This window comes from Xenopus tropicalis, chromosome 8 (assembly GCF_000004195.4).
Source record: "Xenopus tropicalis strain Nigerian chromosome 8, UCB_Xtro_10.0, whole genome shotgun sequence".
In the NCBI taxonomy this organism is placed as follows: domain Eukaryota; kingdom Metazoa; phylum Chordata; class Amphibia; order Anura; family Pipidae; genus Xenopus; species Xenopus tropicalis.
Window position 1 is genome coordinate 120,611,072 of NC_030684.2, and position 23,426 is coordinate 120,634,497.

General features: G+C 40.4%; 1 protein-coding gene across 1 annotated transcript; it reads left to right on the forward strand.

Annotated features, from left to right (window-relative positions):
• The first annotated feature begins 4,078 nt into the window (after positions 1-4,078).
• On the forward strand, positions 4,079-23,197 carry LOC116406799 (vomeronasal type-2 receptor 26-like). Its single transcript, XM_031891713.1, has 8 exons — positions 4,079-4,286; positions 7,328-7,451; positions 12,528-12,819; positions 14,493-15,284; positions 17,931-17,975; positions 20,632-20,859; positions 21,882-22,005; positions 22,302-23,197. The coding sequence occupies exons 1-8, from the start codon at positions 4,079-4,081 to the stop codon at positions 23,195-23,197; spliced, it is 2,709 nt and encodes a 902-aa protein (XP_031747573.1).
• The last annotated feature ends 229 nt before the right edge of the window (positions 23,198-23,426 follow it).

The following is a 23,426-nucleotide window of genomic DNA, read 5'->3' on the forward strand; positions in this document are numbered from 1 at the left end:
CCCACGGAGCACTGTTCAAGCGATCATTCAGAAATGGAAGGAGTATGGCACAACTGTAAACCTACCAAGACAAGGCCGTCCACCTAAACTCACTGGCCGAACAAGGAGAGCGCTGATCAGAAATGCAGCCAAGAGGCCCATGGTGACTCTGGGGGAGCTGCAGAGATCTACAGCCCAGGTGAGGGAATCTGTCCATAGGACAACTATTAGCCGTGCACTGCACAAAGTTGGCCTTTATGGAAGAGTGGCAAGAAGAAAGCCATTGTTAACAGAAAACCATAAGAAGTCCCGTTTGCAGTTTGCCACAAGCCATATGGGGGACACAGCAAACATGTGGAAGAAGGTGCTCTGGTCAGATGAGACCAAAATGGAACTTTTTGGCCAAAATGCAAAACGCTATGTGTGGCGGAAAACTAACACTGCACATCACTCTGAACACACCATCCCCACTGTCACATATGGTGGTGGCAGCATCATGCTCTGGGGGGGCTTCTCTTCAGCAGGGACAGGGAAGCTGGTCAGAGTTGATGGGAAGATGGATGGAGCCAAATACAGGGCAATCTTGGAAGAAAACCTCTTGGAGTCTGCAAAAGGCTTGAGACTGGGGCGGAGGTTCACCTTCCAGCAGGACAACGACCCTAAACATAAAGCCAGGGCAACAATGGAATGGTTTAAACCAAAACATATCCATGTGTTAGAATGGCCCAGTCACAGTCCAGATCTAAATCCAATCGAGAATCTGTGGCAAGATCTGAAAACTGCTGTTCACAAACGCTGTCCATCTAATCTGACTGAGCTGGAGCTGTTTTGCAAAGAAGAATGGGCAAGGATTTCAGTCTCTAGATGTGCAAAGCTGGTAGAGACATACCCTAACAGCCTGGCAGCTGTAATTGCAGCAAAAGGTGGTTCTACAAAGTATTGACTCAGGGGGCTGAATAATTACACACACCCCACTTTGCAGTTATTTATTTGTAAAAAATGTTTGGAATCATGTATGATTTTCCTTCCACTTCTCACGTGTACACCACTTTGTATTGGTCTTTCACGTGGAATTCCAATAAAATTGATTCATGTTTGTGGCTGTAATGTGACAAAATGTGGAAAAGTTCATGGGGCCGAATACTTTTGCAAGCCACTGTAGTTGCTTTCTTTAGAACTCTCCTTTTCAGTTTTTTTGTTCCCTAAAATGTAGTGAACAAGATGAATTAGTTCCTTATTATTATTAATAAGGTGTTAAGCTCCTGGGTAATTTGTACAGAAATGCACTTTTTGTTAATAGCTTCAGCTTTAATGTAGAAATGTATGCCTTCAAGTACATAGGCTGCTAGGCTTCAACATTTAATTCATAAAAGCACTTGATGGCTGAAACAGGTATAATACACTGATTTGTTGTGGTGTTGGAACACTGTTTACAGCAAAAACTGTTGCAAAAATCATTTTGTTTTTGTCCTTTTGCTTTTCCAAATAAACTGAGCATCAAGCAACTGCCAGTGACTGACATTCTGTAAGTGCAAAAAGAAACCACTTAATAACAATAACATAAAGATGTGCTAAGAATATATTTTGTATCATTCCTTCAGTGCAAGGAATGCACTGTGAGGAAGTATAAAATTTGCCCTGTGGGAAGGAGATGTTTTTTTTTTTTTTTACTTTGCGCACAATAAACTAAGGGGTAACTTAATTGCAATCTACTGTACCTGTACCTGTTGTTGGTGTACATTTATTCTAACATACCACAATTTATATTTGACCTGAGCAACACCTCAAAAACCACAGCCTATGAAATGACACATGTACCTTTATCAGTTATCTTGATCCATTGTAGGCCCAAGAGCACACACTCTGGTAGGAATTACACATGGGGCATGGAATGCTAAAGGCTAATAACATGCAATGTGCAAGGTGGTGAACACCAAGGGCAAAATGCAAGACTTTTAATTGAATATCAGCTGAATACAAAGCTTGCAAATAAGATTTACCAATGGATGGATAAAACCATTAATTGTACTTATACATTAGGTGGTGGATTTAGAAAACAAGACCACAGACAAAGCAATATTATTATTGGGGTTCCTAACATGCTGTACGGGTTACTAAGAAGAGGAGTGACCATGTCTATTGCTGCCTGTATTACTCAGGTTCAGTTCTTTGGCATTGCCATCATGTCACAATGTTTGCTTCTTGCAGTAATGTCATATGATAGGTATCTGGCAATTTGCAACCCATTACAATACGTCCTTATAATGAGCAACAGGCATCGTTTTCAGCTTGTGATTTTCTGTTGGTCTGTAAGTATGGGGGTTTCATGTGTGACAATATTTCTAATAAGCAGATTAGATTTTTGTGGTCCAAACATCATTTATCATTTTTTCTGTGATTTTGCTCCCATCCTACGAATTTCTTGCTCAGGAACATTTAGCTTAGAATTAGTGGAAAGTTCCTTGCTTTTCCTATTTCTGTGCTTCCCTTTACATTTATCAGTGTAACATATGTACATATCATCATTTCTATCCTTGAAATCCAATCTAGCTCAGGGAGACAGAAAGCTTTTTCCACCTGTAGCTCTCATTTGGCTGTTGTGGGAACTTATTTTGAATCATTAATTACCCTTTATGTGATTCCTTCCACTGGAAAAACATTAAATGCCAATAAGATTCTATCTTTGCTCTACACTGTGATCACCCCATTGTTTAACCCAATCATATATAGTTGGAAGAGCATTAGGAAAATGTAGAGGCGTTAGGTATAGTGATTAAAGGGAAATGGTAAACAGACACTTGATCTTTCTGTGATACTGACTGAAGGTGTTATACATACGGGACATTGATAAGGTTATCTGATGTCTGACCAAACATGAGTTATTCATAAAGCTCTTGCCAAACTGACCACATAACAATGTTTTTTTTTTGTCCAGTGTCACCTCTGTTGCATGGTAAGAGTCTAGTGCACATAAAGGCCCATTCTTCTTTGTGCATGGCCTGGTGTTTAAAGGTCCCCATACACGGGCCGACTATAGCTGTCGATATCGGTCCCTTGGACCGATTCGGCAGCTAATCGGCCCGTGTATGGGGAGAGCAGAGCGGCCTGGCAGACCGATATCTGGCCTGAAATTGGCCAGATCTCGATCGGGCAGGTTAGAAAATCCCGTCGGATCGGGGACAGCATCGGCTTGTTGATGAGGTCCCCGATCCGACTGCCCCATTGCCGCCCACCCCTAGGTGGGGATATCGGGGGAAGATCCGCTCGCTTGGCGACATCGCCAAGCGAGCGGATCTGCTCGTGTATGGCCACCTTAAGAAGCCTTGAGTTATCAAAAAAGCTTTTTCTACATTCAGCACAGCTCTGTAAAAAAAAACCTTTAGGAATATTAAGATGGACCTCCTTTTTTTATAATTTGAATGAATCAATTGTGTCAGTTGGAAGGACCTAGTGGTAAATAAAGCATCAGATAGCTTATTGTATTGTCTCCTTAAATATTTATACATAGTTATCATATTCCCCTTAAACGCCCCTTCTCCAGCATAAACAGCTTCAGCCCATCTTTCTTCATAAAAAAGACTTTCCATAAACATCCATAACAGTTTAGTTGTGCTTTTTTTTGGATTCTCTAATTCAATTCCTGTAGTGCACTAAAGACCAAAACTGCATGGCATATTCTAGATGGGGCCTTGCCAGTGGTTTGTATAGGGGAAGAATGACCCATACCTCCCACAAATCTATACCCCTTTCAATATAGCTCAAAACTTATGGATTTGTTTCTTTTAGGAACGTTTGGGGGAGGGGGTCGGAGGTTGTTGGGGGCCTCTGCGGGGGGGGGGGGTGAAGGCAGTGGGGGCGATTGGGGAGTGCAGGGGCCCCTGAGGCAAAAAATCCAGTGGGCCCTGCACCCCACAGTCTGGCCCTGGATGCATGTGTCATAAGATCAATGCTTTTGTTCATCACATGAACATTTCTCAAGGTTCCTTATTTGCTGCAGAATAAGCTATAGATTTACACACTTTGGCAGCTGAGGTCACCTGGAATAATGAGGTGTTCTGGCAAAGTCTTAATAACAAAATTAAGGCCGAGTTGGGACGAGATGGCTAAAGATCTGCCATCCCTGCTTGAAGAATTTGTATCTTTGGTCATTTACATTGACACCAGATTAAAGAAGAGCCAATCTCAGAATTCCTGCACCCGCAAAGTTGTAGTTTCTTCTGCTGTCGTGTCTGAGCCCCCCTCGATTCCATATACTCAGACTGATGAGCCCATGCAGCTGGGGGCCACTTGTTTATCCCCAGAGGAGAGTACTTGCAGGAGGGCCTTTGTTCTTTGCTTATACCGTGGGCAGAGAAGTCACCTTCTCAAGTCCTGCCCTGTGAGGCCTAAACGTCAGGAAAACACTTCCATCTAGGTTCAAGTAGGGAGTCTTCCCTAGGTAGAATAATTACACCTCCAGAAAAACAATCTTCAAGAATTTTTGTCCCAGCTTCCTTATCCTGTCCCTCCAAGTCCTTTACCTGTCAAGCATTTTCAGATTCTGGGGTGTGTGGGTTTTCCTCTACCTCTCTCAACATACCACTTTCTGCTCAAGCTGCAGATGGTAGACCTTTTTCTCCTGGACTCTTAACCTCTGCAACTGTGCTGTTGCTGCTGAAAGTTGGGTGGGTACACTCAGAAGAGATGTCCTTAATGATCATTAAGTGTCCCACCATTCCAGTCATTCTTGGTGTCCCATGGCTAAGGCAATATAACCCAACTATTGATTGGGTCATTGGTCAGCTCACTGCCTGGAGCTCTTTTTGTCACTCTACTTGTATTCCAACTCTAATTAAGCCTATGCCTGTCTCATTACTAGATTTGTTTCTCAATCAATCTTATTTCTGGTACTATTCCTCCTAGGGGTAGAACTTTGTCCATCCCAGAGACCTAAGCCATGAAAAAATATATTCAGGAGAATCTTTCCATAGGCTATATTAAGAAATCCAGTTCTCCAGCAGGTGCCGGTTTCTTCTTCGTCTAAAAGAAGGATGGTGGACTCGGGCACTGTATTGACTATTGTGGGCTGAATAAGATTACTGTTAAGAATCGTCACCCTCTTCCCCTAATTCTGGAGCTTTTTGACAGGTAAAAAGAAGCCAAGATTTTTTCTAAGTTAGATCTTCGCGATTTAATCCACTTCTGCAAGTGAAAGACTGCATTCATTACTAGTGATGGCCACTATGAGAGCCTTGTTATGCCCTTTCGGTCTTCCAAGATTTCATAAATTATATTTTCCGTGACATGTTAAGGTTCTGCTTAGTAGTATACCTTGACGATATCTTAATGTTTTCTACCTCCCTATCCGAACATATTCTTCAAGTCAAGATTGTTTTATAGCATCTTAGAGAGAATGATTTCTACGCAAAGCTGGAGAAATGTGAATTCCACAAGTCTAAAATTCCTTTTTCTCTTCTTCTGGTTTTGAAATAAGATTCATAAGAATTTTCATAAGAGTAAGATTCATAAGGATTTGCAATATATTTCTTCAGTGAAAAGATTGAATCCCTAGCAAGCTAGATAGGCATTTTCCAGGTTTAATTGAATTGTTGCCTAATGACCCGGGTCTAAAAATGCCAAAGTAGTTGCTACTGTATATCTAGATCTTTGACTTCCACTGTCCCTCCCTGACCTATTATTTCCTCCAAGCAATTGGTGGCTCCATTGTCCCTAGCCTGTTTCTAAAGTTCCACTAGAATGTCCTTCTGGTAGGGCTTTTTGTACCTCAGGATTGTGTGCCTCAATTCTGTCTATCCTTGGTTTATTTTTATACTGTTGCCTTTCTCACACTATTTTTGTCATGTTTCCCAAACTTTGCACAGTCAGTCACTGGGTGACTATGTATTCAAGGTAAGAAAAGGTGGGTGGGGCCATTAATCAGATTTCATTGATTTAATTTCATTGGTTTACATTTTAAATGCTGTCATTCTCACACTTTTTATGCCAGGGTGCCAAAACTTTGCAGTTTGTCATTGGGTGACTTCGACTCAAGGTTAGGAAAAGGGGGCACACCCACCAACCACCAATCACAATTCACCTATTGACTTCTATTGGTTTAACATTTAAACTGCTGCTGTTCCTTAACTATTAATCCTAGGGTCCCTAAACTTTGCAGAGTTAGTCACTGGGTAACTGCAGTTCCAGGTTAGAAAAAGTGGGTGGAGCCACCAACCGCCAATTAGGTGTCACTCATTTAAATTGCTGCCAGTCAGACACTATAAAAAACCAGGGTCCCCAAACTTTGCACAGTGGTTTTTACTATATACTGTAACTGTGGTCCAAGGATAGAAAAGGTGGGTTGAGCCAACAACAGCCAATCAGTTTCATTCAGTGACTTCATGTTTTTCAAACCAACAGGAAGTTTGTTGTCAAACTTCCCTTTCTAGTTCATATTGCTATGTATCGGCATAACTATAGCCCCATGGACCCTGGGGCAAAACTTGTACTTGAACTTGCTAAGGTGTCCCCTGTTGGCCAGTGGGGCAGCACACCCCCTGTCCCCTTGGTTGTTAAGCCACCATTGCTATGCAGAAGTGAGGGTTCATGCCGTTTAGGGGAGATTGATAACACAATACATACATAGAACAGGAACACTGCCTGGGCCTGGTTTTCCTTTTGGCTCTTTAACAGTACAGTCTGATGTTAAAGGGCAAGGAAAGGCAAAGTCACTTGGGGGTGCCAAAATGTTAGGCACCCCCAAGTGACTTTAATCGCTTACCTTGTACCCCGGGCTGGTGCCCCTGCTCAGAGAGAACAGCACCAGCCCGGGGTACCTGTAGCGCTTCCTCCTTCCGGCTTCGTTTTAGAACGACTAAAGACAGGCGCAGTAGAGTGAAAAGCCGACTTCTCTATTAAAGTTCCACTATTCCCTCTACTGCACATGTGCGCGAGCGATCACAGAAGGAGGAAGCGCTGCAGCTACCCCGGGCTGGTGATGTTATCTCCAAGCAGGGGCACCAGCCCGGGGTAAAAGGTAGGCAATTAAAGTCACTTGGGGGTGCCCAACATTTTGGAGGAAAGGAGGTCCCGGTGCAATGTTGCTGCACCATAAAGACTTAAACCCATGAAACCCCCTATAATATTGCATCCCTCACTGTCATCCTTTCAGATAACAGAAGTCTAAACATTACACTAGAGAGTGTTTGGTTTAGTAACTAAAAGAAGAAAAAAAAGTTTATTTCTGCTCCTTTAGACCAAAATGCCACAGGCCATTTTTTCCTCACAAGAAAATTATAGTGATTTGCTTCCCTTGTGGCAGGCCATGTTTTCTTTAGTATTACTACAAAAAATATATATACAATATTTATAGGTCGCATAGTATCTTTGGAACTAGCATCTGAAGATGATGTAGCAGGTAGAGGAACATTAGGATATAAAGAAGCACTGGCCCCTGTAACCAGATACATGCCGGGGAGGAACTGTGCCGTAATCTGGTGAGTACTCTGTGCTGGGTCACTTATTTACTTCAAAGCTTCTATTCCCTACGTCTTGTAATTCAATTCCTGTTGTACATTTAAAGGGAGGGTGTCACTGTATTAGTATCCCCTTTTATCATTATTTAGCTTTAATTTAACTTTTTCTCATAAACCTAGGGCATCAGATTGTCCCCCTGTATGTAGAAGTGTAGTTTTGTTGGGATTTAGTTCTTATCAATTCACTGGCGCATAGCATAAAAAAAAGTTTTTTAATTCAGTGAAGATATCCCCTTAATATCATCTGAAAAATCCATTGTGTTTCATTTCAAAGCTGCTGCTGCTGCAGTCTTGATCATTACATTTTAGATGATCTCTTAAATTTATGTAATTATTCAAATAATCGATAAAAATAAACATTTATATTTAGTCTAGTGCTGCTCCTAATATATGACAAAATAAACATTATTTTATTGATAATTACAATGGCCTCTATGCTACAGCTTGTATTATGTTTGAATGAGCCACCAGCCTCTCCTCCCTGCCAGGCAGCCACACAGTGCTGATTTTATCATTTATATATATCATTTATTTGTCATTCAGTATAAATGGGAAAGGCTGCATCTGTGATGCCACACACCTTCACCTGCTGTTTTTCAGAGTAGGTTGGAGAGTGGTTAGAATGTTCAGGAAATCCCAGCATTAACATGCATTTCTTAGGAAAGAATAAAAACACAGTAAATGTTAAATAATACAACAACATTTCAGACCCACCACCGATATATTATTTACAATACAATATATAACTTAATACAAGCCATTTACACCTCCACTCTGTGCTGTTTCTGCACCCCGGCCATTGCAGTGGCTATGGATACAGACGCTGAGGGCTGATGTGAGAGTAGCTAACCCTCGCCCTGTGTTTATCCGTAGCCTGAGAATAAGCCCAGTGTGGCATTAGCCTGAAGTGCAGACTTCTGTGCCTTATATTGTACCCAACATACAGTAATCTGCTGAGGGCCCACGGTCCTTTGAAATGTTGCTGTTCAAAAAAGATATTCTACGTACGCAGATATATACCCACAAATACAGTATACTTTTATATAGATGGTTAGACCCAGGCATATCTCACATTGCAAGACAAAAGATCTCTTATTGCATGCAGCATTTACACACAGGTCTATTTAGGCAGGCATATCCTGTATGGAGAATATAATAAAATCATAGATTGAAAAACAAACAAAGATCGCAATAAATATATCTGTTTTCAGTCTAATAATTATCACAGCATAGTTGTAATATAACATTGTCATTTTGAACTCTTCGTAAGACCCGCAGAGGTGGTTATTTTTTTTTTATGTACTATTTATTTATTTTTTGCAATAAAATAAGATTTTTTCATTAACCATTTTATTACATAATGAGAGAGAACTAAAATCTGTGTATGCAGATTCCCCCGTACAGCCCCCCTGACTTGGATGGATTCTGTTCTCATGATTTAGTTGCTAATACCCTCGAGGGCAGAGCTACCTGCTTGGCTATAACAGCAGTTATTTGTTTTTCTGTGCTGTTAAGCAATATCTCTATGCTCTCCCATTGGTAATTCCTATGCTCCTTCATAATGTTCCCATGTAAAAGTCTTTATAAACCATGGGATTTTTGCCTCTTGATTAGCTCAGAATCCATGGAACTGATCACTAGCCAATGAGCTGCTAAACTTTTTTAAGTTCATAACAATATTAAAAATCAATAAAGGGGGGAAATAGTTTTCACAAAAACAATTGTTAACATTGTTTATATTTTTTTTTACTTTGACAACCTTTGTCACATTCCCCCAGTACACAAACACTAAGGGGCAGATATATGAAAATGTGAGTTTAGCGCTTACCACATAAAAGCTCACCCACGTTCTATTCATTCCTATGGGTTTTTAAGAAGCATATTTATAAACTGGTGAACTCTAGCTTTCACCCACTCAAAATCCCACTATACCCATCATATACAAATACATATGATGGCAATTTGTAGCGCTGATAGCATATTTTGAAAAATCAATCAACAAAGCGAGGGCCATACTAATATAATTTGGTTAGCCCTTCTCAAATGTCAAAATGGCTAACATGTGGATGAGCACAGAGTTTTAAATGCATGTAAATATGATGTTCCTACTTTAGTATCATCAATGTTTTCATCACAGTTCCCTACACCAAGATATTTTACAGGCTATTAACCTTTGTTTTTTTTAATTTCAAAAGCACTGACCTGTTCCAGTCCATCTTATCAATGAAGTGGAACTCATTTATCCTAAAAAATTTATCTTTGAAAATCTTTAATGGATTATATTGTCTGGTTCCCGTGCTGCTTGTGATAGTGGCTTTATTGCTGACGCTGCCAGGGAGTGCGGGGGCTTCTGCTTGTGTTCTGGAAGATCAGAGTCCGAGTGGAGTCCAACAGGATGGGGATATAATCTTGGGAATAGTTCTTTCTTTATTTAAGTCAACAAAGTTTTTAAAGAAAAACAAATTCACCAAGAAACCTTACCCACCCACATGCTATAAGTAAGTCATATTCTTATTAATCTTCTGTACTAGCAAACCTGATTCTCACTGCTTTTATAACTAAATTAGTTTTCTAACATTTAGTGGCCCAAGGAGGTAGGTGCACTCATGCCTCCCATCTCTCCCAAATGAAAAATGATCATGTTTTAGCCATTTTTCCATACTCCCAAGTCAGGGCCAGGTTTGCTCCAACACATGCCTTATTTGCACCCAGCCTTTCCCTTTTTGAGGGCACATCTATGGGGCACATTTACTAAAGAGCGAATTGTCTTTTATTTTAAAGGTGCTAGCGACTTTTCACTAGCGAAGAAGCTCATCGCTAGCGAAACTTCCCACTACGCCCAGGCGAGGAAGTGCAAATTTGGTAATTTACTGAATGGAAAACTTTTCTCTTCCTTTCCCTTTTTGCTTAAATCTATTTGATTAACCAAAATCTACAAAGTAACTGCATTAATGAAAGTAAATCCTGCTTTCCCCCCAAAACGTCACACATCTGGCGTCAAAACGAATGCGTTTTTTCTTATTTACAGTGTTATTCTGTATATAAGTTGTTAATGTAAAACCTTTTTTCCCCTGTATTGTGGCCAGCTTTACTCTTTCATATTTACTTACATATCTATCTATTTCATATTTACTTACATATCTATCTATTTCATATTTACTTACATATCTATCTCTTTCATAATTACTTACATATCTATCTCTTTCATATTTACTTACATATCTATCTGTTTCATATTTACTTACATATCTATCTATTTCATATTTACTTACATATCTATCTATTTCATATTTACTTACATATCTATCTCTTTCATATTTACTTACATATCTATCTATTTCATATTTACTTACATATCTATCTCTTTTATATTTACTTACATATCTATCTATTTCATATTTACTTACATATCTATCTCTTTCATATTTACTTACAAATCTATCTATTTCACACGTTGCTACTCGGTGGGGGGGGGCAGCTTTTCCGGCCCCAGTGGGTTTTGCTTGTCAAGGGGGGCCTGGCCATTCTGCACTCACCTTGATTACCCAGACCCCCTTTGCTTTCAGTGAGCTGCTTTACCCTGGACCTGTGCAGCTCTCTGTATTGTTCATTTTTTCATCAAGTCCTGGGGGCTGATTTACTAACCCACGAATCCGACCCGAATTGGAAAAGTTTCGATTTTGCGACTTTTTCGTATGTTTTGCGATTGTTTAACGCTACGAAAAAGGCACAACTTTTCGCGTAAGTTTTAACGCTACGAAAAATGCGCAACTTTTTACGCAACTTTCGTAATGGATACAAAAACTCGCGTTTTTACGCAAAAATCGTATTGGTTACTAAAAATTCGTAAAGAATCCGAAAAAATCGCAAAACATACGAAAAAATCGCAAAATACCGATCATTACGAAAAAACGCAATCAGACTCCATTCGACCCGTTCGTGGGTAAGTAAATCAGCCCCCTGGTATAGCTGCCAATGAAGTTTGAACTTCCCCCAGTCTATCCAATCCCGAGATGGCTCTATTCCTTCTCCTTTAAATTCAAACATTAGTTTACTAAGAATTCCAAGTGGATTGGTATGGGAATAGGTATGGGATCTATTATCCAGAAAGCTTTAAAATATGGAAATGTCCTTTCCTAAAGAAATTTTTTCTGTGCAAAATAACCCTTATGCTTGCTGTGAATGAAACTAGCATTAATCAATGTTATTAGCAAAACCATCCTATAAGGGCTTCTAAATATGTTTTTTAATAGCTATTAGTCAAGATGATCAACAGTACAGACCCCTTCTATCCAGATTCCAAGCTTTCCAGATGATAGATTATCTATATATTTTTAAATATTCTTAAACTGCAGGGGCCTCTTGTCTGTTTCAGAACAATGTATTTCCTCCTATAATTTACAGCAACCCACCTACTACATTTTTGATTCCTACTACTTTTTTGTATTATGCTCATTACCTGTTGATTGTGGTTTTAGAGTTCTGAAAAATTCCACTTCACTAAAAATTCCTAACCACAGGACTGTGATAATGATCAGGGTAGCTATTAGGGATGCAGTTCAGAATTCAGCCAAGATTCAGCCCTTTTCAGCAGGATTCGGGCTACTCCATGGTCCTGGTTGAACCGAATCCAAATCCTTAAAATCACATGACGTTTCGTCACACAAACACGGAAGTTGAACATTTTTTGTTGTGCTCTGCGCTAAGGTTAAATGTGAGCTGACACAATTTTGGTTTACAAATAGGGGACCTGAAGTCTAAAAACAACAGCCAGTCTGTTAAGTATAACCTTGTGGGCTGCTGTCTTTGAAATTGCAAGGGATGACATGGCCGGCATATGTGCCCATATAACCCAAATAGAGCTTATATAATACTCCCTTGTAGAAATACTACTCAAAGTACCTTTAGTTTGTTGGGTTCTAACCACCGGCACCTATCCTTGTCCTTTTTCTAAGATAACTAATCTACACGTGTGTCTATCTTTTATTGCAATGGGTTGCTTTGTTTAGAGAATAACTTTTGTTTTTGTTTTTCCAGTCCATCCATTAGTTATTATCAACATTATCTAGCAGCTATTTTTGCCATTGAGGAGATCAATCAGAATGCTAATATCTTACCCAACCTAACCCTTGGCTACCGTATCTATGATGCCTGCACCAGTGAAAGTCGGGCAGCAGCCAACACTCTGAGCATATTGACTGGGAGGGCGGCATCTGTACCCAACTATTCCTGCAATGACAAGGGAACACTTGCTGCTTTTGTGGGTCATTTACTTCCCACACTGACCCATGTAGTATCGGACATGACAACAATTTACAGGTTCCCTCAGGTAAGATTTAATTATTCAATATCGTCGGTGATGCTGCCCACAGCAACCAATCAGATCTTTGCTTTTATTTTCTAACTTGTCGGTGGCCGTACAAATCGAATTGCTGATTGGTTGCTATGGGCAGCATCACTGGTGATGTTGGCTTACACACTATAATAAATATGCTCCCAGGCAGGCATTAATAATTAACTAATTAAATGTATTTGTATACAAGCCTAAATAGTGCGTGGAAATCCAAAAAGTAGGAAAAAAGCTTCAGCAGGTTTGCTGCAAAACATTTATTATGGGTAGTGGTAACACAACATGTTTCGGGTCAATACAATAGTTAAACATAAGTGATGGTTCATTGTATAATATACCTTGTAAAAATAATGACCTATCACTTATGTTTAACTATTGTACTACCACTTTAAGGAGTTTCCTGAAATGCTGTGTGCTTGGTGGGCATAGGTCAGTTTGGCTTTAAATGAGAACACATGGTTATGGTCTTTGTACACTTGATAAAGGGTATTGACCCGAAACATGTTGTGTTAGCACTACCCATAATAAGGGGCCGATTCACTAAAGGTCAATAAAACGAGCGCTATTTATAGCATGCGGTAAAAATTGTATCACTTATATTTTGCGACTTGACGCTCAATTCACTAAAAGGACATGTGTCATAATTAAGACGCAATGTTCTTTGCGTTATTTAACTCGTTTTTCTTGCGTTAATTCCTGCCGTGTGCGTTATTTCCCACTGCACGCAATATATTTTGCCGCTTGGTATACTAGCGCACGATTTTACGCACGTAACCATTACTTTCGGAAAACTACTGTTCTGAAATATGTCTATGAAGATTGTCATTCATCCAGGTCATGGTATATCTAGTATAAATAAATTTAAAGCAACTGGACTTGTTAAGTAATCATTGAAGACGTTTCACTACTCATCCGAGCAGCTTCTTCAGTTCAACTGACTGGTATGGGAAGTCCTCACCTCTGCTGTATTTCTACACCTAAAAGACAAGGGACACTCCTTTGAAAATAGCAATGTCCAAATTTTGGACAAAGAAGACCGCTGGTTTGAAAGAGGTGTAAAAGAAGCTATTCATGTTAAAGTGGAGAAACCATCCCTAAACAGAGGCGGGGGACTTCAATACCATCTGTACAATGCTGTTCTAACATCTGTACCCCAGCAGTTTCAGAACTCTTCCCACATCCATTCATGCAACTAGGAACTAAAGCATTTTTTTAGCAAGTATTTTATACAAAGTTCACCAACAGTTTTTTATTTTTTTATTTTTTATTTTTGAAAGCCTAAATAGTGTGTTTTTACTGATTTTAGTTTCAGTTTAATTTTTTATTTTAGGATATTCTTTTTGTATGTACTTTGCTATCATGCAATTATAGTGTACAGTCTTATTTTGAAAACCATTCAATCATTGTGCTCTGCACATCCCACCAGATTTGTAATCCAGCGAGAGGAGCAGAGTGCTGCTTTCCCTGGGGTCCAAGCGCTTGCTAGATGAACACTAAGGGACCCTTCATACCTAGCACACAACAGTTTTTAGAATATATGTAATTAACAATAATGTTCCCCTGGTCTGTTTATTTACTTATTTTTTCACTTGTGCAGGGTGATTTATTCAGTAAATTCCTAGCTAGGTCTCAGAATATCTCATTCTCTACAGGTCAGTTATGGGGCTCAGGATCCTGCTCTGGATGACAGGCAGCAATACCCAACATTCTACAGGACTATCATCAATGAAAAGTATCATTTTGTAACCATCAATCAAATACTCAAACTGTTTGGTTGGACGTGGGTGGGAATTATATACTCAGATGATGAAAGTCACCAGAGAGCTGCCAATAAAATAAGTTCTGAAATTACAACAAGTGGGGGTTGTGTGGAATTTATGGCTTTGTACACTACTGAAAATTTATTAACAATATCCATTACTATAGACAAAATTAGGCGTTCATCAGCAAATGTGATTATTATCAGCAGCAACTCCCATATGCTGCTCCACATTGTGCTAACTATAGAGATGACGACTACACTCAAAAAACATTTATTATTTTCATCATCTCTGGAAAACATGATTAGCTTTGCGTATTCTTCACTCAATGGGTCACTGATCATCTCAGGTAACCAAGGAGCCATTCCCGGCTTCAAAGAATTTTTCTACACGGCTCATCCTACCAAATTCCCAAATGATGAAATTACAGCCCTTTTGTGGTTGGCACTATTTTGTTGTTTAAAATATGGAGACAATTCCTCTGGGATATACATTCCAGCCTGTACAATGAATGATACCCTGAGTTTCTTTGGTATGTCATTTTATGCTGTCATCAACTTGCATATCACTTACAATATGTACATTGCCGTGTATGCCCTGGCACACGCCCTACACAAGGTGCTTTATGGTGAGCCTCATGAGAAGCAACCCTTGGAATCAGAACTTCAACTTAACTTGTGCAAGGTAAAAATCTCTGAATGTAATTATGTAATTAGCCAGATGTGTGGTGACTCTCATTACAAACTTGAGCTTCTAGAGCAGTGCTGTCCAACTGGCGGCCCGCAACCCCACTCTGTGTGGCCCCCCACCTGTCTGGCTGCTTTGATGGCTTACCTTTGTGTAAGATTTAAATAGTATCAGTACTGAGATTAACTGCCCCCCTGCATTGCTCACACCTCAGATTCAGGCTGTAATCCCCCTGTATTGTTTAAACATGTAATCCCCTGTGTTTTTCACACCTTTTAGTTTCTGCATTGTTAACCCCTTGCAGTGTTCACACCTCAGGCTCAGGCTGTAATCATCCACATTGTTCCCCTGTTCACACCTCAGACATTGTATGTAGTGCCTGGACTATGCTGCCTGTGTGTATGGCACACACAGACAGCATAGGGTAGGCAAAGTATGGCACATAGGCAGTATAGGGAGGGAGGGTATGGAACACACAGGCAGCATAGGGTAGGCATAGTATGGCACATAGGCAGTATAGGGAGGGAGGGTATGGAGCACACAGGCAGCATAGGGTAGGCAAAGTATGGCACATAGGCAGTATAGGGAGGGAGGGTATGGAACACACAGACAGCATAGGGTAGGCAAAGTATGGCACATAGGCAGTATAGGGAGGGAGGGTATGGAACACACAGGCAGCATAGGGTAGGCATAGTATGGCACATAGGCAGTATAGGGCAGGCAGACACAGACAGCATAAGGGAGGCAGAGTGCTGCCTGTGTGTGCCATACTCTGCCTACCCTATGCTGCCTGTGAGAGGTGAACCTGGCAGGGGTTTGTTCTGGAAGTTTGTTAGTAGTTGGAAACAGCCATTAAATGGTCCCTAAGGTGTGTAATTATATGCTGGGGGTTGCTGTGCTATCCATAGGGGAGGAGGGGGCATATGGATGGGTGTGTCTTAATATGACATAATATAATTCTTTCATATTTGAATAACTGTTGATATCCCCGCAGTGAGGACCAAGCATTTGGGTTTTTGCTGCACTACCACCATTGTGATGAAATGGGTGTGGTTTGAAGTGGGCGTGGTTCAAAAAAAGGGGAGTGGCCAAAACTGGCTTCCATTAGCGGCCCTCCACCATGTATGCGCGAGAAATTCAGGCCCTCGGCACAGCAGAAGTTGGACAGCACTGTTCTAGAGTATAGCCCCAGGGGCTTGGAAGGTCATGTTCTGTAATACTGATTCTGCTTTGCTTGTTAGAAGTAGTTCTCCTTATTGCCATTTATCATTCAGGCAATGTATGTGCTACTGTCATTGTTAAATGTCACAATATTTATGCTGTATGTTTCTCTATACAATATCACCAGTGGATTTTATTTGTTTCACTATGTTCTGTGGTGATTTTGGAATCCTGTATTAAGCATGCTTCCAATATCTGGGTACTGGATATTATTTGTTTCTTTTGCAACCAGTGTCTGGTAACAATATGGGCAGTAAGCGTACATAAAGCTTTAGCTAACTGAATGTTTGCTGTACTGGGTTCAGGGGGTGTAACCCTTGCATTTAATTGGCTGTGTGGTTAGAGCTGTTAAGGTTGTAGGATTTGTGCTTTTAGATTATGGGTTCCTTAGAGCTGTATTAAGTTGGCATGTTTTTATATGCTACAAGGCTTGAGAATATCATATTAAAGGTTTGTTTCTCCTGGTTTTCAGTTACATGCTATGAGTACATGTTTGGGGCAGCTGCCATTCTATACCTAGTTTCCCCCAGGATGACATCAGTGTTTGCTCTTTGAGGTTCTTACACTGCTGTTCTGGTTGCAGGGTTTGACTATGACCTTGTGTTCCTGAGGGTATCTGTAAGGGATGTGTCTGGGGGTCACATCTGCACTGCTTGGGGGTGACATATGCTTTTTAGGTTATGGACTGTGCCATCATAACCCTTAGAGGTAGTTTTAATATCTCCCTGCCTAGGGGCCAGTTAAGTGGGTCATGTTATTGCCTGTGCAACATTTAATTACTTGCCCTAAAGTTTTCTTTCTTGTAAGACAGGGTGTCTTCAGCTGGGAAGCTTGGGACAGGGTGTTTTTGGCTTCCATTGGATTTGGTCAGGATACAGGGCTTACACATTGGTTAGGTCTAGCAGGTGTGACATTGACTCATAGTTGAAAAGGTATTCCTTTGTTCCTGCCCAGGGCCTATGTTGGCAGGGATTATGCCTTCCTGTTCCCAGGTGCTAACCATGTAGTGGCATGGGCACTTAGGTCGGCTTCTTGGTGCTTGCTCAAAGAACAAGGCAGTAATGAGGCATGGGTTGCCCTGCTTGTCTCATTTTATGGCACTTATCCTCATAGATGGTTTCCATAATGTGTCAGCATAGACCAAAATTAGGAACTGTTTTGTCATTGCAGTACCCTTATAAGTGGGATTCCTGGAAATAGGTTACTCTTATAGGGTAACATCATTCTAGTAAGTTACCTTTGGAATGATAGCAACTTTTTAGAGATCGTTATAGGATAGTGTGCTTTAAGGGATCAAGAGGTCAGCATAACCATACAGGGCTCATGAATGTCTGACAGGGCACGTAGAGCTCCTGCCTATAGTACTTTTTCCATGATGCAATTTTTTCTACCTTGTGGTTTTTATGTTGCATTATTTTTTAGATACAGATGTGTATAGAGACCTGGCTCTCTGCTATGGTCGAACAGGTATTTCACTCCTAGGAGGTGTGAATTTTACAGCTGTCCATTGGTATGCCTATAAATAGTTTTTGTTGAATTCTTGAGGTGTGTCAGGCACTGTCCACCTCTTATCTAGTGAAGTGAGTTGGTCAGGTTGGGGTCACACTCATTTTCTTGTGTAGGTCTGGGTCCTAGCAGGATCTCCTTCCCTTAGTATCACTGTTTGTTCTCTCTTCCTTTCTAGGTTGGATTTGAGATCGGCTGATCCTCCTGAGAAGTCTCCATTACATTATTAGGTTCTGTACCTGGAGTTTTTAGCACTACAGTAAATAGGTTACAGTTGTGAAGTTCAGCAAAGTTATTGCAGTATTATCCAGTCTGTCAGAACCTACTCTCCCTCCCAACTGGGCATTGCCTTGCTATGTCCCTGATCATGCTGATATGGAGGATGTCCAGGGAAAATTCATAATTTATCATACTTAGGGGCACATTTACTAACCCACGAATCCGAATTGGAAAAATTCCGATTGGAAAACGAACATTTTGCAACTTTTTCGTATTTTTGCGATTTTTTCGGCGCCTTTACGACTTTTCAGAAATTGTCGCGACTTTTTCGGTACCAATACGATTTGTGCTAAAAAACGCGACTTTTTCGTAGCCATTCCGAAAGTTGCGCAAAATCTGGCGATTTTTTTCGTAGCGTTAAAACTTAAAAGGCGCAACTTTTCGCGCAAGTTTTAACGCTACGAAAAAATCGCAACATTTTGTGCAACTTTCGGAATGGCTACGAAAAAGGCGCAACTTTTCGCGCAAGTTTTAACGCTACGAAAAAATCGCCAGATTTTGAGCAACTTTCGGAATGGCAACGAAAAAGTCGTGACAATTTTCCGAAAAAATCGCAAAATACCGATCATTACGAAAAAAACGCAATCGGACGCATTCGGCCCGTTCGTGGGTTAGTAAATGTGCCCCATAGTGTGATTTTCCATTGCAGGACATAGTCCATAGCAGTATATTCTCATCCCTTCTACAATGGTAGTCTTAAAGCGCTTAACAAAGGCATCATGGCCTAATGGTTTACAATTTAGTGGTTGAGCACAACTTTCCCTTTTTCTTGTGTTATTGTTTATACAGGAGCAGTGGCCAGCTCCATGTTGTAGCCCCCACTATTCCCAGCTACAGTCAGGTGATCCCAATGGAGCCAATAAAAGGGCAACCATATGGGAGTTTTAACCTTATAAGCAAGCATGTTGCAGGTAAAACTTAGTCCCTTTGCTCAGTACTAATCTTAAATTACTTATATAGGTCAGTCAGTGTAGGACTGGCCAGAAGGGATGACTTTGACGTAGTTGGCCAGCTTGAAGTATATTGCAATGTACGGACAAACAATCCCTCTTTTTGGGGAGGGGAGGGAAGGCATTTCTTAGTAGCTGAATGCACGGAAATGCCCTAGTGTCCTATTTCTACATATTGATAATGGGTGAGTGCAGAGGATTTTTTGCGGTTGTTTAGCTATACCTTATGTTAAATACTGCAGTCTGGGCAATTTGTATAATATGCCAAAACAACAGTGCAATAGTACACACAAATATATACATGAATGATAGGTGAACACTTTTAGAACATCAATAGTTCCAAAAAATGAATTTGGAATGTGTCACAAAATCATAATTTTCTACAAGGGGAGTTTTGGCACCTACTGCCCCTTGGTGACCTAGGAGATGGCGCCACCCCACTCCCTCAGAGAGGTCAAGGGGGCCACATCACTAGTATAGAGGTGCTATTGTGCTCTCTGCAGAATGTTTTTTAAACTGGTTGTGGCGAGCCAATATGCTGTATAATTAGCAAACATTCTATGGCTTGACACAAACTGCTTCTAAACAAAATAATTTGTTTTCGTTTAATAATGAAAAGTGGAACCACAGAGACTGCAGAAATGTAAAGGAACTGGCAGAAAACAGATTCAGACTCAAGGTCTAGGCAGGCTGCAATCAAGCAAGTCCAAAAACAAACACAGGGTCAGGGCAGGCAACACAAACTCCAAGTCAAGGTCAAAACCAAGGAGTTAGAACAAGGGGACAAGGGCAGAAACTGACATATAGGACAGGGACACAGATGGCTTGGTTTTAGCAGAAATGGCTAATAACCCAGCACCGGAGGGAGCAAGCAGACCTAAATAGATCCTAAATTGGGCTATTGCCTGCAGCTTGATCCCAGGTGGTGTCAACCAGGAAATACAGAGGCGGAGAGGACAAAAATCATTGGTGTAAATTGCCAGACATGAACCACACTGCTTCCTGTGACTCAACCTAGAGAAGCAGTGGCCAGTACACCTCAGATCCCTGGTTCTAGACCAGGAAGTTTCTGACAGGCATTGTAAAAGTATATGGCATATGAACAGGCTATATCAGTGCCTCTGCCTCTCATCAGTCTGTCTTCAGTTGAACGACTAACCTAAAACTGTAGTCTACAAAAAGGAATATCTTCTGGTGGTCAGCGGGTTAAGCCTGCCTAGCTTAAGTGCTGGTTTTTCTATGACACATGGAAGTACCTAACATGTAAAGGAATACAGGTGACAGGATATTACATACAAAGGCAAATGAATGGAAGTTGTCCATGTATAAGGTCACATGTGTTTTACTTACTTGAAACCACTGTGAATACTTTTATGTTTCTTTTCCAGTTAAATAACCATTTAAAGAGCATCCATTTCCAGACATCTTCAGGTGATGAAATATTTTTTAATGAACACGGAGAGGTTCAGGGAAACCTTGAAATTGAAAACTGGATTTCTTACCCAAATGAAACAACAGCCATTAGAAAGGTTGGAACCTTCAATTCCTCAGCCCCTCCTGGGGAGCAGCTCCTTATCAACAAGCCAGATATCATCTGGGGGACTCCACTGAATGATGTAGGTTACCATCCTCCTATCATAATATGGTGCAATAGCCATGTGACACTGTAATCTAGGTTTATTAGAGGGAATTTTAAATAAATAACCTCAGAAAACCTCTTTAATAGGTAGCTCACAAGTTATTTTATATTTAATTTTGAAATTTCACATGGGGCTAGCCATATTCTTCATTTCCCATGGTGCCACAGCCATGTGACCTGTGCTCTGATAAACTTCAGTCACACTTTACTGCTGAGCTGCAAGTTGGAGTGATACTCCCCCCTCCCAGCAGCCGATCAGCTTTATTTGATCGTTAACTGTATATCCCACATTTTGGTTTTTACTGAGTAACCACAAAGTTTACATTTTTTAGACTGCCATTGACTGTGTAGCGGAAGTGTTGAGATGATCAGCTGCCGGGGCGTTTTTAGCCCCTGAGCCACCCAAGGTGGCTCCTCCAATGCCGCCCCCCGCACTTACCTTTACAGAGCTGGAGGGGGTTCAGGGGGGCCCTATCGCTAGTGTAAAGGGAACAATTGCGCTCTCTGCACTAGCAGAGCTGAATTTCCATTTTAAAAACCGGAAAGTTACCAGAAGCAGATTTTTGCTGCCCTGGGTAACTTTGGGGGTGCTGCTGCTAGAGGTGAATTCCTCAACTCACCTCATGGTAGAAGCGCCCTGATCAGCTGTTTGCATCTTTCCCTTAAGGTCAACAAGACAATTAGTATATTGGAGTTACACAATACAATATAAGAGTATTTCCTGTTCTTGGGATTCATAGCTCTGACATCAGTCCAAGACGGAACTGTTTTGTATCCATGAATATGGACACTTCTATTAGTGGAGAGGGAAAGGTATTTGGCATTTTTTCTCAATTGTAAAATGCGGCAAAAAAATAGGAACACGCCATTTGGGATGCAATTTTTCAAACATAAAAAATAGGAAGAACAATATATTGAATATAATATATCACTTAGAAATATATTATGAGAAATTAAATAACATATTCATCTGAAGGGCATTGTTTATATTAATAACAGATCCCACAGTCTGTGTGCATTGGGACCTGCCAGCCGGGATACAGAAAAGCTGGAATAAAAGGCCTCCCAGCCTGCTGTTATGAATGCGTACAGTGTTCCGATGGAGAGATTGCCAATGTATCAGGTGATTTTATAAGGTTATAATGCCAAAACTATATTGTAGAGCTTTTTGAAATAAAAAGAAAAATGTTTGCAGGGTTTGCATTAGAAATACATGGGAAGTGCAAATGATCACCCACACTACTTCCTGTTACAGTTAGAGCTGCATTATTTTTGTCAGGTGATCTCTGAGGGAGCACACACAGTAACAAAATGGTGGCTCCAAAAAAAAAAAAAATATATATAAGTGTTTTGTACTTCTTACATTCTAAAATGTGTTTGTTACGTCTTGTAGTTATAATTTGTCAATCTCCTCTTCAGACATGGAAAACTGCATAAGATGTCAAGAAGATGAGTGGTCCAACGAGAAAAAAAATAAGTGCATCAAGAAAACCATTGACTTTCTGTCTTATGCTGAACCTCTGGGTTTGAGTTTAGCAATGTTAGCAATTCTGTTATCCATCACTGCATCTATAGTCCTTGGAATCTTTATCAGGAACAGACAAAGTCAGATTGTGAAAGCCAATAATCAAGAACTTAGCTACAGTCTTCTGTTGACCATTATATTATCCTTTCTCTGCACCTTACTCTTTATAGGAAAACCCAAGAAGGTGACCTGTTTGCTAAGACAAATTACTTTTGCAGTCATATTTACAATTAGTATCTCCTCAGTTTTGGTAAAAACTATGACTGTACTGATTGCCTTTCATGCTATAACCCCAGGAAGCATGTTAAAGATCTTGGTCAGAAAAAGTGTTTCAAGGTGTTTTATACTTGTTTTTTCATTGGGAGAGGTTATTATTTGCATTATGTGGTTTCTACATTGCCCGCCATTCCCTGACTATGATACCAGGTCATCTGTGATGACCTTGCAGTGTAATGAAGGTTCTGCTGTGGCATTCTACATTGCAGTAGGGTACATTGGAATGCTGGCCTCTGTCAGCTTCATTACTGCTTATCTTGCCCGTGGGTTACCAGACATATTTAATGAAGCCTCACACATCACCTTTAGCATGTTGGTGTTCTGCTGTGTGTGGATCACTTTTATCCCAGCCTATATAAGCTCCAAAGGCAAATACATGGTGGCAGTAGAGATATTTGCTATTCTTTCTTCCAGCTCTGGGTTGTTGGGATTCATATTTCTACCCAAATGTTACATCATCCTTTTAAAACCTGAAATGAATGTCAAGGGGAAAGGAACGTCTAAAAAAAAATAAACCAATGTTGCTCACTTTTCGCAAAAAGCACTGTAAGATATAATTTATGAAGGGGTAGCTTACTCTTTAATATTTCAAGCAACAGATTTATTGGCATATTTATTTATTTTTTTTCATTTTACACAATTGCTCCAGTCCCAATGTTTCTTCCTGTCCACTTCCTGTAATTATGTTGTAATAAATGAAATACTTATACCATGTTGTTTTAATACATTTGTTTTTTCTATGT

What these genes read in the sequence shown, in the direction of transcription:
- LOC116406799 (XM_031891713.1), top strand. Translation starts at nt 4,079, where the DNA reads ATGGCTAAAGATCTGCCATCCCTGCTTGAAGAATTTGTATCTTTGGTC. An exon ending in CAATTTACAGGTTCCCTCAG is followed by an intron (nt 12,820 to 14,492) that starts GTAAGATTTAAT and finishes CATTCTCTACAG; the next exon opens with GTCAGTTATGGGGCTCAGGA. An exon ending in TTCAACTTAACTTGTGCAAG is followed by an intron (nt 15,285 to 17,930) that starts GTAAAAATCTCT and finishes ATTATTTTTTAG; the next exon opens with ATACAGATGTGTATAGAGAC.